This window comes from Ostrea edulis, chromosome 1, assembly GCF_947568905.1.
Source record: "Ostrea edulis chromosome 1, xbOstEdul1.1, whole genome shotgun sequence".
Classification (NCBI taxonomy): Eukaryota; Metazoa; Mollusca; class Bivalvia; order Ostreida; family Ostreidae; genus Ostrea; species Ostrea edulis.
The window spans coordinates 20,289,690-20,306,273 of record NC_079164.1 but is presented as its reverse complement, the minus strand read 5'-3'; the positions used below and the strand labels follow the sequence as shown (position 1 = coordinate 20,306,273).

At 36.1% G+C, this 16,584-nt stretch overlaps 1 protein-coding gene across 1 annotated transcript; it reads right to left on the bottom strand.

Moving 5' to 3' along the window:
• Window positions 1–1,509: 1,509 nt before the first annotated feature.
• Window positions 1,510–16,495, bottom strand: LOC125663619 (uncharacterized). Its single transcript, XM_048895899.2, has 8 exons — window positions 16,409–16,495; window positions 14,181–14,776; window positions 13,261–13,431; window positions 11,139–12,224; window positions 10,475–10,672; window positions 6,271–6,343; window positions 5,501–5,703; window positions 1,510–4,817 (listed from the first exon to the last, which is right to left on the bottom strand). The coding sequence occupies exons 2-8, from the start codon at window positions 14,773–14,775 to the stop codon at window positions 3,055–3,057; spliced, it is 4,089 nt and encodes a 1,362-aa protein (XP_048751856.2). The 5' UTR covers window position 14,776; window positions 16,409–16,495; the 3' UTR covers window positions 1,510–3,054.
• Window positions 16,496–16,584: the final 89 nt, after the last annotated feature.

The window sequence follows — 16,584 nt, the reverse complement described above, 5'->3', positions numbered from 1 at the left end:
GTGAACTTTGAATACTTGTAAGGGATATTATAAAAAGCACTTAGTAAGAAAATGCGTTTTTATACCACACAAATGCAAAGAATGACAAGAAAATGAATGGGAATAACCACTCCTTGGGAAAATGAATCATTTTAATGTAGTTCATCGGATTAGCATTGGTCATATCAGATTAAAGCTAAAACATTCCTTTAAAAGATGAAGACGATGAACGTCAAAACAGCTCGTCCAATCTGGAATTGGCACCATTAATAATTCCTCTGATGCCTTTGGAGACATTTTTCATAAGACGTTTGTCGTCTGCCGACAAAATCCGATACCGAGGGTCCCTTGCGTCCTCAGTATTATTTTCACGGGATGATATAATTCATCATGCTTTTATCCCTATCATGTTTCGAAGATGATGGCCAGATTCTGAATGTGTATAAAGCAACGGACATTTTGGCATTTATGGGACTATTTTCATAGTGTGTCGAGAATCGTTTTCGCGCCATGAACAGGAAATAGGAGTCTGGGAAATGTCACGTGGTCAACAATAGAAATATTGAAAGATGGCTGGATTTGAATTTGATGTAGGAAAACAAGTGAGATTATTCCTAGAAATTGATTGATCTCAATCAAATCAGACGGGCGCAAATTAAAGAATGCAATAGTCATCAGAAATAAAATGGTTTTCATTCCCCAGCCAATCTTAAACTGATCTCGCCCTGGCGAGGTACGACAGAGGACAAATTCATCAATTTTCTTAGCACATATATTCATACATAGTCCAATTGACAAAATCGTTGAGGCGGTGATAAATTTACATCCTTGGCGATCTTGAAAGAAAAAATAATACAAGAAATGTCAGACCTGCTTAATCTAACCGGATCAGTGTCGTAAAAAGTATTAAATTTCAGGCAGATTGATGTAAAGTTAAGGCCTAATGACTACAAAGTTGGTTGTGCTCTGTACTGTTGGTTAATACAACGGGGTTGACCCCACCAGTCTTGTTTGGTCGTTTTATTAACACGCGAGGACATTCTGAATGCGTTAGTTTGTAGGAAAGATTAGGTGCAGAATGTCGCAATATCGCTATAGTTCATGAACATACATATATCAAAGCAATAATAATATTAAGTTAGGAAAATAATGAAGAAAATTGGGAGAGTATTTAAATAATTAATTTAGGAAAATACAGAATTGACATGAAGAATTTCGCAAATCAAATTTTTTTTAGAAAACTGAGTTTTAAGTTGCAATGAATTTAATTTTGGTATCTATCTTTATTTTGAACAACGAAGATTTTTTTACAATTTCATTTCGCGGGAGATTTGTTGATAGGTTTTAAGATTTACAAGAGCGAAGTGGTCAGCGGCCTCTGAACGCTTCATTACAAAACGTTCGGTCGTTAAGATCAACAAATTCAATTGCCTGATTCACCTTTGTAACTGTGCAAATGCATCACTCTTAGATTCGCTAAAGTATAACCCATTCATGCCAATCAGCCAAGATAACAAATAATAAGAACTCTCCAGTAAACACTTTAATAATGAATACTTTATCAAAACAAAAATATTGCACAACACAATCACTAGATAAAGCCTGCACTATAAAAATCATTTATTTCCGTGGAATCAAATTTTCGTCGTCTCGGAAAATGCACTTTCGTGGGAGGTATTATTTCGTGTTTATAGAGTTGTCCTTTTTTTTTTTTTTTACGATGAACAGGGGAAGATAACGAAAAGTGACCAATCTCATAACCCCTATAAGGAATATAAAATTAAGGGTTTGGCAAACACGGATCCTTGGACATACCAGAGGTGAGATCAGATGCCTAGAAAGAGTTAGCTTTTTTTAAACAATGGTTCATGATTTTATTGATTGGAAGATTTGAAATCATGTACGTGTGCACACCACGAATTTAGTCACCCTTGAAAAATCAGCGTTTTGGCAGTACATATCTTATTTTTCGATAAGCCAAGCAATAACGAAGAAACTTTAACACATTGTGAGCATAACAAAACACATCAAGAGTATAAAAAATAATAACAACAAGAAAAGCAATAAAATAATAGCCGTGTATTCCGATAGTCTTACACTATGCGACCTGTTTATTTTGGACTGTCTGTCTTGTATTAAAGATATGTATATTCACCCAGTTTAAATATCATTGAATTAAGTGTTGTCTTTAAATTAGGGATGTCAATTTTACTCGGATAGCCTAGTCGAATATTCGGAGGCTTTAGTCGAGCGATAGTCGAGTACTCGGTAAAAAAAAAAAACAACAACACCAGACTGACAGGGTACAAGTGTACCTAAGTCATCAGTACATGTCACCATTTTTCCATCATGAGATCTTCTAAAGTATGTCCAAACAGTGGATTTTCAGAGGCATGTTTACAGATCGACATCCAAACTCAAATGATCGATTTAAACTTGAACGAATTAAAACCAGCTTGACTTTACCTTTACATGATTTTTACTCACAAAAACATGGTGTTTAGAATTTATGAACATTATTAAAAAAAAGTTTTTTTTAACAAGTACTCGACTGTGAAAAATTTAGTCGATGATCGGTATGACCAAGTGATAGTCGAGTACTCTTTGACATCCCTACTTTAAATAAATAGATTGGCAGTAGGCTTAGCCTGATTTAGCCTCTTAACCAGAAGTACATCATTATAGTATTCCAATCCTTGGATTATATAACATTCAGTAATAGACAAGTTACAATGAATATTCAGTATTTTCTTAAAATACATGTACATGTATATATATGAAACAATCTTGAATATTTCAAACATTTCAACATCAAAATAAGCATTTCACACACATAACTCAGTCATCATTACAAATATCAGCCCTAAAAATCAGCGCCTGTGCAGTCTCTGTTTGAGAATAATATATCAATATGCCAGTAGAAACTGTTAAATTCATTGTCATCAAAAGAAAGACAACTGCAATTGCAGAGACTAAGAAAAGAAATATGACTACAAGTAAAATAGCACTTTCCATCATTCTTATTACAGTACAGGATCCTGTTTATATTCCAGAAGAATTTGTGCAATAACAGGGTTACAAATGTGACCCCCTCTCACCCATAGCCTCCTTGGAGATGAGACCACTGTCCTGAATGTTAAAATCGTAACTCGTGTCATCCAGTTCTATACTCTGTACATCTATCTGGGAGGTACTATCATTCAGGTTTCGGGAATGGTGGTCCCTCTTAGAGGCCTTCAATTTGTGTTTATACTTAAGAGAGTCTGAAAAGGAAATTGATGATTCTATCGCAGTAGTTGTGGAAGTAAGGAGAGCAGACGACATGTTGGAATTAGGGTGTGGTCTGGTGATGTTGGTGTAATACAAAGATGGGGCAATAGCAGGTTGGTTTGAATTAGCAGGTTGGTTTGAATGACTACCCTCTACAGAGGGCAGGACACTGTTATCATCTGCTGTAAAACTTTGGTTTTCACACGAATGAGATGTCATACTAGGAACAATTGTTTCAGTCGTTGACATTGGGGCTTGTTGAATTAAGGGCTGTGGAAGGATGGAGATGTAGGAGCCCGGAGAAAACACCTGCATCAGTCCTTCAGCAGACAGACTAGAATTGGTTGTAACTTGACATGTGGACTCTTGTGCACCCAACAATTGATTGACCGCTAAAGGGGTCAAAGAGAAAACCTGATTGGCTGCACTCCCTATCTGCTGCATGGCCATTATCTGCCCATTATTAAGCTGTATTATGGGTACTGTAATGTTCTGAACAACCTGGATATTAGAGCTCTGATCTGGTGGAGCACTACAAGGATTGACCACGACAGCCTGTGGAGATTTAGTGGAGTTATTACTCTGTAAGTCAGTCTCACTATGACTAACCACTATTGTTGGTAAGACTTCAGGGGCGCTTGGAAAATCTTGACTAGAAGTTTGCCCTGAGTGACTAACCGTACCATGACTGTCATACTGATTGTACTTGCTCTGATCAAGGTTTCTTGATATTCGCAAGGCAGTGTTTGTACTTGGTTTGCATTTTTCGAAGTTCTCCAGTGAAGCTGTCTGAGTGATGTTTGGTTTTCCTAACTTTCTTCTGTGTTGTGTATCATACAGACTATCTATTCTATGAGATCTTCCATTACTTCTGCCTCTGGTCCGTCTGTTCTCTGGGAGACTTTTCTCCTTCTGATTTTCAGCAGATGAGGAAATTTTCACTACCTCCCTATCATAAGTGTGATCTTCTTTTCTGTTTCCAAATGAAGACGAAATGGTGACCACCTCCATATCAGACTTTTGGTCCCCACCAGGTGGAGCTGCTGTGTTGTTTATAACAGGTTGTTGTAGCTCCAACACAGTCAATGCAGTGGATAAAGTTGATTGTGTTCTCTCTCGGTGAAGCTTCAGATGACTGTTCAGAGAATCCTTTCTCACAAAAGCTTCTTCACAAATCTCACACACATAATTTTTCTCATATTTTCTACCCTGTGTATCATCTTCCCGAGAATTCCTGTTTTTCTTAGACTTTCTGTGGTGAATGGATGATTTTCGACTTGAACCACAAGTGTTATAATGATATCTGGCCTTTTTCATGCTTTTGCTGCAGAAGTTACAGTCCTTGCAGACATAGAGTTTGAAGTTGTGAGCATTGATCATGTGAGTTTTAAGGGTCTGTTTGTTACAGCACACATACTGGCACACGCTGCAGATATTTTCTGGATCTGGTGTGGAGTGTGTCTTCTGATGTTCAAAGAAAGATCTCTTAGAGGAAGTAGAAAAGTCACAATTTTCACAATTTAGCTGGGTACTTGAGTGGTGAACATTATAATGGCTGACCAAGTTACCTGTAAATAGAGAGGTTTCAGGTGAGAATTCATAACTTTCCCTCAATTATTAAAACTTTAATGCAAATGGAAGTTGAAAGTTAAAAACTTTTTTTCAATAATCATTACTGAGGTTGTATACCTAATATTTTTTTCATATATGATCATTGTCATAGTAACAGGCTTAAGGAGGTATACTGCCTCGTTATAATGGCTACGGTAACTTCTTTTTAAAACATGAATGAAAATATAAATATCAGCAATATCTGTCTAGTTTAATTGCATAGCTGAGTAGCTCAGAAGGTTAGCATGTTGACTGCTGAACTGTAGATCGTGGGTTCGAGTCCAGCAGGGGTTTCCCAGATTACCGTCTACTAAAACTACATTTTTGACTTAATAACAAAAATTTAAAAGTTTTCAATTTCTAAATATTGTTGTACATATCCTCAACTTTTCTTCTCATCAAATTTCTCTGGTGTAGCATTCCTCCTTAAAGCTGATCATAAACTATATGAAGTACACGTATATGAAAATGAAAAGTAACAACCTTAGTTTCTATTCAATATATCTAAAGATATTGTGTGTATACTGTAGTTACAATGACCTGAAACATTAACAAAACAGTAAAACCTGTCCTTTATGCTCATTCAGGGGTGGGGTGGGTAGGGGATTGGGGAGGGGTAGGCTAAATTCAGAAAACTTACTTTTAGCCGAACAGCTAAAGTCGCACTGCTCACACCTGAATGGCTTTTCACCGGTATGGGTGCGCATGTGGCGTTTCATATCGGATTTAATTTTGAACTTTGAATCGCAGTACAGACAGGAGAAAGGGGCATCCCCTGTATGCTTACGAAGGTGAACAACAAGCTGACTGCTGGTTCGACAGGCATATGGGCAGGTCTGACACCTGTAAATATTAAAATGAATAAAGAATTAAAGTACACAGAGAGAGAGAGGAGAGAGAGAGAGAGAGGAGAGAGAGAAGAGAAAGAGCTTGAATTGTTTAAATGAAGGTAATATCACATCTTGTGAAGTTGATTACTTCAGGAGTCTTATCTGGGCTGCGTTCAAGATCGTACCGGTTAGCCTAGGGGCTAGGTATGGTGGCTGATTTGTGCCATTCTACACTTTATCGTCTGATTGTTATTTTGAGGAGAAAAGACAACAAAGCGATATTTAGCGTCTTTTCATCCCGAAATAATGAAAAGACGACTAAAGGATAATATTAGCTACTTTTTGCCTCAAAATAATGAAAAAACAACAAATTTACAATGGCACAAATTAGCCACTATACCTAGCCCCTAGACTAGCCACTACGATCTTGAACACAGCCCTGGACACCCTGTGATGTCCATCCACCTATTGGTCAACTTCCTCATCATTCAGTGGTAAAAGTTGCATGTATCATCTCATAATTTACAAAAACTTTAAAGCTATGGATGTAAAAAATCTTGAGAAAGGATTAACAACACACTTGATAGGTTTGTCGTTACTGTGCACTGCCATGTGTTTTTTTAAGCTTCCATTGTCAACAGCTCTGTAGTTACCTGCAAAAAAAATGAAAATAACTGAGACTAGAAAATCGACAGGTCAGAAGGGGTCCCGTAACGTCAGAGGCAGGCATGGCATCAGTCATGATGAAATGTGGAAAAGAGAGTCAATGACAATTGTCATTTCAAGAAAACTTAAGTTATCACATGCCTATATGATGAAAGGTTTTACATAATATAATAGGTGTATTAACATTAAAACATCAAAAGATACGACTAATTTGGACCCATTCATTGTGAAATTCACCATTTTTTGTACATCCTTTTCTGCTATTCCTGTGTATGCATTTAGATTTTATACAGTATCAGCAAACTTACACATAAATACTATATACTAAGTTTGGCCCCACCGTAGGGTCAGAACCCCTACTCTGGGAATCATCAAATTTACAATTTTGGTAAAAGACAACCTGCTCTTTCTAAATATCCATTTAGTTTCAATAACATGAAAAAAGATGTTATTCAAGTGTTTTACACATAAACACTATATACCAAGTTTGGTCCCGCCCTGGGGTCAGAACCCCTATCCCAGGAATCATGAAATTTACAATTTTGGTAGAGGCCTTCTTGCTCTACATCACTATGCTTTTAGTTTTTCTTAAACATGTGCGATTATTGAGAAGAAGATTTTTGAAAATTGGTCAATTTTGGACAGTTTTTGCTCCGCCCCTTGGGCCCCAGGGGTGCTGGAGTCCTGAAATTTACAATTATGTCCCCCTTGTCCCAAAGATCTTCATAACAAAATTTTAAAAGAATTGGACTGGTAGTTATCAAGAAGAAGTTAAAAATGTTCAATTGTTAACGCACGATGCACGTCACACAACAAAGGACAACAACCAATTGCTATAGGTCACCTGAGTAAACTCAGACAGAGGGATGGACAGAGTGATTATCATATGGTAGGGCCATGATTATACCCACATTTTTTAATGGAAGTTCAGGTATATTGTTGTTACCCTGGTCTGTCCGTCCGTCCATCTGTCAATCATTCTTTTTCCTCAAACTCCTCTTTTAAGTAGTAACCAATCAATCTTTATGAATATGATAGGTGGTGTCCTGTAGATGTGCAATATAAGGTTTTGGAATTTTCAGTTTTACCGTGGGGGCCAAATAGGGGTAGAAAAACAATTATACAAACCTGGATTCCATAACTCCTCCTACATTTTACGCAGTAGCCAAATCATCTTTTGGAAGATAATTGGTGGTGTCCTATAGATGTGCAATAAGATTTTTGAATTTTCATTTTCACCCTGGGGGCCAAAGAGGGGTCAAAACGACATTTTTCTACAAAAACCTGTTTCCCAGAACTCTTCTTACATTTTATGCAGTAGCCAAATCATCTTTTGGAAGATGATTGGTGGTATCCTTTAGATGTGCAACATGTTTTTGGAATTTTCTTTTTCACCTTGAGGGGCAAATGGGGTGAAAAAACGATGGACAAAATCCTGGTGTATTGCGTTATGTGCTGCATTAAGGGTTAGAATCTTAACCATTTTAAAGATATTTGAACAATAAAAAAAAAACTATGAAGAATTGCTTTAGCACACTAAAACTGATGTCCCCCTTCCATTTTCCATAGGCTTTTTTAAAACAATTTTAGGGATCATCTTTAAAGTGGAAAATTAAGAGTTACTGTACATGCCAGTCACTGACATGTGTATGTGCTTCAACCATGAAACAGTGTTGTGAACATATGATAGTACATCAAACTTACCAACAAACCAAATATCAAAGGCCTAAGTCAAAAGACAAAAATGTTATGGTCCGGACCAAAAACAATGCCCCCAAAATTCTATAATTTGACCTTTACATAAAAGGTCAACGTCAAAGGTAATCAAAAATGGTACAATACATACTGTCTTATGATCATGGTATACCCACATACCAAATATCAAAGGCCTATGTCAAAAGGTAAAAAATGTATCGCCCGGACAAATCTTGTAAGAGAAGAGGAAGAAGAATTCACACTTAAACAATATGTCCTCCTTCTGGGAAGGGGAGACACAATGATGGGGGTTGGAATGACCCCATGGCACTTGCCAGTCAGATTACTTAAATGCATCCTGATATGTGCACAATGAATATATATAGTTTAGGGGTCAGGACCTCAGTTGTAAAATTGTATATTTCAACAATTTGAAATTTGAAAAATTTGAATGGGGTTTTTGGATAACCCCAGGGCACTTTCCCAGCAGAATACTCAGTGCATCTTGACATATGAAACACAAATATATATGCTATAAGCTATGTTATGTGGTAGCTATTGTGGCTTCTAGTACGACGTAAGGTATATTTAAAGGCAAACATCTGAATATGGATATTACTGTCTTATGACAGCATCTAGTTAAGTACCAGTAAATGATGCTAGTCAGGAGGACAAACATTTAAATCTAATTCAATCATGCACTATAAGTACATTGATGAGATTTCATTGCATTACCTCAATGAAAAACCCTGTATCTCATTATATTGCTGTTTACTTTTTATAGAAAATGAGAGCCACCTACCAACCAATGGTTCCAAGATGGTGTCCTCAAATGATTGTCATTAGTTGTTAGGAAATTATTGTGATGTAACAAGATTGCATTGTACCAATAGAAAACATGCTCTCTTTTACAATTTAACATATACAAGGCAATATAAGACTATTTTTCAAGAAACGTAGCTTAATTCTCAATAACTGTGTTTCAGCTTTGGTTTCTAAGTTTCAGCTGTGCTTGATCTGTAAATTGAGTGTACTTATATTGCATAAACAGGAGGTCTACATGAACTTCATCAGTCCAGCCCCTGAGAGGTGACCCAGTACTATTATGGTCATAGAAAAGTGCAATGGATCATGTACCTTATCAAAAACTCTAAAACACTTGAGTTCCCAATTAAATACAGGAATAAAGTCTTCTTATTTCAACTGAATTTAATTAATTTGTACATAATCCATCTATAACGAAGCTACAAGTGATAAGATCATGCACTGCTTGCACGCAATGGCTATAAACTGATCTTAAATATTTTGACAGATCAAATTATAGAGAACCCTTTATCTGTCACAGTGATGCTTGTGAGCAAAGACCTACATTCACTAATAGTATAATTTGATCTTAATTCTGACTGCTATTTCAAACTACATGAACATCTTAATACTCTTCTGTCTTTCATTCAAATACATGTCTTTTTTCTATATATCTATATATATATATATATGCTTTATTTTGTTTGAGGGATTGGCTCTATATTAATTCTATGAGGTTAGGTGTGACAAGATGTGTCTGTGAAGCACTGATGCCTCCATATTGCAGCAAAGTAATTCTGCTACCCAAAGAAATATCTTGTCACAAGGAATACACATGTCAAATATAAAAGCCCTATCACTAATCATTTAAAAGTTTTAGACTAGGTAAAGGTTTTTCAAAAGTACCAGGTAGATCAAACTCCAAGGTTAAAGTTCAAAAATGTTGCTGCCCAAAGAAAAGTCTTGTCAAAAGGAATACACAAGCAAACCTCGTATAAATTTATGCACATGAATAAAAATTGGTTTAAAGTATTCAAATATAAGGTCATCATGACCTACTTTTGAGCTGCATCTATATCCCTGGAAAACGAATCGTCTCTCATGGTTTTATAACTTTGCTCATTTGATCATTCTTCTAAAATGCAACAACAGACCAAATTGATGATCCTAGGTCTCATGGTATGTACTATCGTTTCAATAACAGCATAACACTTTCGCTTGATCGAGCGTGCAAATGTTTGGGGGAGACTTCTCATAGATTTCAATAAATAAGGTTTTATCTTTGTTCTCAGTGACCAATCACACTGAAAGAATGGCATAGCATGGTCATCCAAACTCACTTTTATTGAAACCATTATACTACCAATCAGTCAGAGAAATTTGCATGCTCCATCAAGCAAAGTCTAGCATAGCCATAAAATTCCAAAAATAGGTCACCATGACCTAGTTTTGGAGCATTACACACCTTTTCCCATTGATACATCTGCTGAGAAGGTTTAATGACCCTGATAAAAGCTAACAGATATCCATTTCAGGCTGACAAACAGAAATGCTATACCATTATACAGTTTTCTGGGGATCTGTGTATAAAATATACACATCTAAAATTTGTTACTTACAGAGTTCACATTTGAATGGTTTCTCTCCTGTGTGGCCCCTGATATGTAGGCGGAGTTTGTCTAGACGACTAAAACTTTTGTTACAATATTCACAGCTGTACGGCCTCTCTCCTGTGTGAACTCGCATGTGACGTTCCAGATCTTTCATGTACGCAAACACAAAGTTGCAGTCCCGAACTGAACACTTATATTTCTTTTCTGTTATAACACAAGATAAAATACTAAGTGCCTTATTTTCAAGATTACACAGATTTCAATATCTCTAGAAATTGGTACAGTGGAAACTGCCTTATCCGACACCTGTGCAATCTGTTTCACTGGGCATTCCGCCCCTTATTTTCATTCTCATTATTTTTACACTGTCTATTTTTACACACTGTGTATTCAGACAAAAAAAATTGTCTCCCAGTGTTTCTCAGATTAGACAGGTTTCACTGTACATGTATTTTCTAAATGTGATGTATTTACTGAATTAGAGCTTTGAATTACTAGTATTTTGAACTATCATCATTCTGTCTTGAAATTATTATTTTGTAACATATATGTATATTACATATAATTTTTTTTTCACTAATCACCAGATGTAGAGACACAAGTGAAGAAACACCTGCATTTGATATCATATACAACAAATTCAGCCAAATTTCACAATATAACCGCTTACTTCGTGTGTGTTTCTGTTTACTGTCTTCTGGTGACCTCTGCACTGTCGTCTGCTTCGACTTCACTTTGTGCTGCTGACTGAGTTGTTTCTCCTTGTTCTGTTGAGTTCTGAGGTAGGCCTGGTGGAGCTGTTCCACCACCTGACTCTCCTGTACCTCCTCCTCATTAGACATGCTTACTCCACCCTCCACCATCTGGTTCTCTGCACTAATTTTACCATCCATTGTCTGGCTGGTGGAGGTAACTCCATCTTCCACCAGCTGGTTAAGACCTACGTCTTGAGAATCCACACAGAGAGTTTCAGTGGACAGGTTGGTTTGGTTGGACTTGCCTTGCGTCTGGAAATGCACTGAGTAGCTGTTGTCTCCCATGTACACCACACTGCTCATCTCCAGATTCTGGAGGGACCCCTCTGTTATATTATGATTCGCATGTCGGTCTGGTTCATTGGATGCATTATCTACACTGTGTATTCCTGTAGTCTCAATATTGTCAGTGTTGGCATATTTACTCAAATTGCCAAGTGATGTTAGAACTGTATTTGGTGTCAGTGGGATATCAGCGAGCTTTTGGAGATTGTGGTGATCAGTGCTGATTAATAAAGGAGTTATATCACTGGTTGTATTCACACTTATTTCTGATACAGGTACATTTATTGTGGATGATTGACGAGGTAGTGATTGATTCGGATTTGCAACAGTTGGCATGTGAATGGATTCTTGCAACAAGTGTTGCTGAGATTGAGGGGTATTGTGGGAAGAGTCTGACAGGATATTGGAATTGACTTGTGAGGGGGACAACAGGGAGAATGATGCATTGTGGTCTAACTGCATCTGGAGAATTGGTTGTGGTAAATTCTGAATTCCTTCTATGTTGTTTCCCATCTGCTGGGGGTACACGACTGGTTTTGATAATTGCTGCCCAAGCAGAGAATGCAGAGCTCCAGAATTTGTTGCATTAACATCAGGATTTGGAAGTAAAGGGGGCACTGAATTTTGTATATCACTGGCGAGTTCCTGTTGATTTGTGAAATGTCTATCTTTTAGGTCATCTGTGGCCTTTTGGAGATTTGTGGTGAAAAGAGAACCTATACATTAAAACAAAATGCACATGTGTCACAATGCTCACCTGAATCACACTGCATATCAAATTGACAATTACATATTCTATGTAAAACTTTAAAATCCTATTGTGGTCCTGGTCATAAATAAATTTACAGAAATGAGGATGCCTTTATATTGATTTGAAATATTGTAACCTTGTGGGGTTTTTTTTAGAACAGATTTCTATTTCTTAATTTTTTTCCAATATATAACATGCAAAACTGAAATCTCTGTTGAGGTCTGAATTTGGTTGTTGTTGTTGGTGGTGGTGGTGGTGGGGGTATCACAGTTTGAATAAAATTGAATCTTCTCTATAAAAGCTTCCATGCAAGTTTTGATTTTGATGGTTCAAATTATGGTTGTTGAGAAGAATTTTTTAATCATCCATAATATTTTTTCTAAATCCTTATCATCTTCCCTCAGAAAGTTTTTGACACTTTATTTGAGCTGATTTGAATTCTTATCACACCAGGATACATTGTGAAAGTTTATAATGACACTTAACAACTACACAAACGACAAATTTCTATCCAAAAAAAGTCAACAAATTTAAATTATGTCTTAAAAGAGCTCTTCCAAATACAAATTTTAAGCAACTTTTATAATCATATGAAAATACTTGATGAAACTGTTTGAACCAGGAATGGGTTCAATTCCTTTTAATGAAATGAAATACTTTCAATTACAATGTGAATTCCTTCAATTAATTTCAATTACAATTGTATGGTTTTTCCAATGAAAGTGATTACCTCCATTCCCTTTCTACAGGTAATTAAATACATGTACTTTCTACAAGTAATTAAATACACATACTTTCTACAAGTAATTAAATACATGTACTTTCTACAGGTAATTAAATACATGTACTTTCCAATTACTTGGTATTCATTTCTAAACTCGATTCCTACTGAAAAAGGTAATTCACTACAGCTAATTACGAAATCTTACAAATTTCAAGTGCCCTATCCCTGGTTAGAACACACCATCAGGACTTGTTCAAGAAGCTTAGAAAAGATATACCTTGTTCATTAGAGTCCTTCATGAAGCTCTGAAGCAACGTCAGAACATCTTTGTTCTCGTCTGTAATAGGTATACATATATCTCCCTGCCCAGTGTTGGTAATGATGAGGTACCTCTCATTGTTTGTGGTGACAATTTGACACACTGGTTGTGAACTGCTAGGATCCTCTTCTGTAAACGCATAGGAGCAAAAATTTTAATTTAAATTATCATGAATTCTGAATTGCACAACAAAGCTTTTAGGCCTGTTACCGACAGAAATTGATAGATATGTTGTATGACAGTGGCTTATATTACCAACATCTGACACAGATGAATTTATACAAACAAACAAAAATGGATGCATAGGTTGATCTATAATTTTTGGCCTAGTTTGGTTGTAATAAGTGCAAATATGAAAAAATATATATATATATAAAAAATAAGGCACTTGCAATTTTCTAAGATGTTAAAAAATTGAAATTATCCCTCCCTATATAACTTTATATAAACTTTCCCTACTGTTTTGGGGCTTAATTAAATGTATTCATTCTAGTGCATATAAAAACAAATTCGGTTTTCATTTTCATCATTTTAGACAAAGCGTTTGTAGCAAATGTCATTAAAGAATAATGAAGTGCAAAACCATTTAAGCCAAACTAGAACTAGAACCAGGCACAAGAAACTCGGATTTTTTTCCTTCTGAAATTTTGATGACAAAAATAGAGATAAATGGTTGGATTTGTGGCATTTTTCTAGGTTGGTCGTCAAGGGCAATCAAAATCTTAACTTAAACCTGATACGGATAAATTTTTGTTATCAGCACAATATGTCAAAAAAGAAAATAACACCTGTGTGATGAATCTAGTTAGAAACTAATTACTACATCATAAAAATATTTCCATATGATTCTGAAAATGTCTATCTAATAGTATACACACCTTTACCTCCCCCCTCCTCCAGAGCCTGCCTGGCGTACTCATGCCCGACTGGTGTGGCTGCTTGATTCCCACTGCTAACCAGCTCATGTTGAGGCTTTGATAAATAACTATCAGGGACAACATTGCTAGAATATGGAGGTTTTTGCACAATTTGTGGCTGAAGTTCAACAGTCTCACCAGACCTGTGTTGTGAAATATCACTATTGCTGTTCACTGATGTTGTCTGTAGAACTGTCTGTTCTGTGTGTACTGGCAGCTGTTCTGGATTTAGGTTTACAGGAGGTTGTAAGGAAGCGACTGGAACTACACTTGAAGACAACTGATTATATGCACCAGTTTCTACTGAAGACTTCAAAAGGACATTGTCTCTTTTCACAGATGGTGACCAGTCTCTAGAATTCTCTTTGTACCTTTCTCCAATAGGAGCATGCTGGATTGCTGATCCAGTGTGTCTGATGGACAATATTCTCTGCTGCTTTAGCTCTTCCAAAACAATGCATTCTTCTTTATGCTTGATAAGCTCCTGGTAGTCATTGTATTCTTTTCTGCAGGCACCGCAGATGTGAAGGTCAAAGACTATTGTGTTATATTCCATTCTTGACAAATAAATGAAATTGTGATTATAAACAATGCAAATGAGAGAGCTTTTCTTATTAATGTTAATAGACAAGTTTCCTTTCTATATTATGATACTTGTGTGGTGGTCAACAGGCCCCAGGTTCATGAAATATCTTGAACTTAATAATCCAAAATAAAATGTTTCGTTCTATTAAAATCTGAGATTCCTCTTTCTCTTTTCCTCAATTTCATATTGGGTGGGGTGAGTCAGAGCAGAAGCCATATTGAAATGTGGAAATTCAGTGACACGTACCATAAAACACAACTTGAAGAATAATAAGATTCCTCGTATCTCACAGTGTTCGAAATTAACCAGAGACCAATAGACAGAGTCTATGTCAAATGACACCGGTCTATGCCAATTGTAATTGGGATAGACCAAATTGTCTATGACGAATTTCTAGGTTTAAAGCAATAGTTATCCCAAAAGTCGATGTCTGATAAACGCTGTGAGGAAAGGAGGACATTGTTAAGGAAATTTAAAGAAAATATGCTTTCAAAGTACATTAGAAGAAAATAACGTTTTAAATTTGTGGGTTTGTTGGTGTTTTTTTTCAATGTTACGGTCTATGCCAATACGCAATTTCCGAGTTGTCCAATAGTTCTTTCCCTTTGTGAAACTCTTATGCACAGTGAGACGCAAAACATACTATCGTTCACACGCGGTGGGTACAAATGCTTATCGCTGCCGTCATATATTGCCTTGAGGCCAATTATTAGACATCATGCAACCACCCAATCTGCAGGGACACACAATAATAGTAATTTTATTAGTATTTAATGATAAATTAGCTCAAACAAAAATCGATAAGCACCATTTTCCTTCGATTAAAGTATCACTCGTGCAGAGTAGTAAATAAAAAATAATTTCATATTTAATTTAATGGCCTAATTCAAACAAATATTATTCTTGATATGGTCAGTTTAATGTATACCAACGGCTGATATAAACAAAATTTACACTTTCATTACTTTTAAATTTATGTGCATTTACATAGCTAGTCTATAGTATATGTACATACATCTTGTACCCACCCAAGCGTTCAACAGAACACTTAATGTACCTCCATCACAGAAGAGCTGATATCTCGGAAGTTGCGTATTTGATGAGGTCTATGTCATCTTTTTTGGCATAGACCCATGCCATGATGGTCTATACCAAGTTTTAAACCAACATCGAACACTGATCTCAGAAGCTAGATCTGCGAAATAAAGTTGTTAAAGGTAGGCAAAGTAGTGACCCCAGCTGGTATGGCTGAATATGGCCTTCGCTCTGACTCTCCCTCGCACATGTCACAATATAATGCAGGGATAAGTGTCCATGCATGGAAATCTCAGATCTATAATTTGTGTCCTGTAGGTTTTTTAATTGTCTTAATGATTTTACACAATATTATATAATTTTCATTTATGAGTTATGATTGTATTGATGGGTGTGTAATGCCTAATTAAAGCTATAGGCCTATACCCTGAACAGGACATGCTGAAAAAAAGTTCCTGTTAATGATGTTTGGTATTCAGTTTTAAGACTGCTCATTTTAATCATTCACATAAAAAGGAAATATAGTATCCCAAAGGCCACGCTATTTAAGGAAAGCATATATACTTACTCGATTAATTAACATCGTGGTCTTCCAAATCTGAAATCGACTGTCACAATGTTTTGGTTAAAAATTACACCGGAAAACGAAGTCTGCAACTAAAATGAAAATGCATTTCCGATTAAATAGTAAAACAAATTATAAAAATATAATCAAGAAACTAGGACAGTAAATAATCAGTCGTG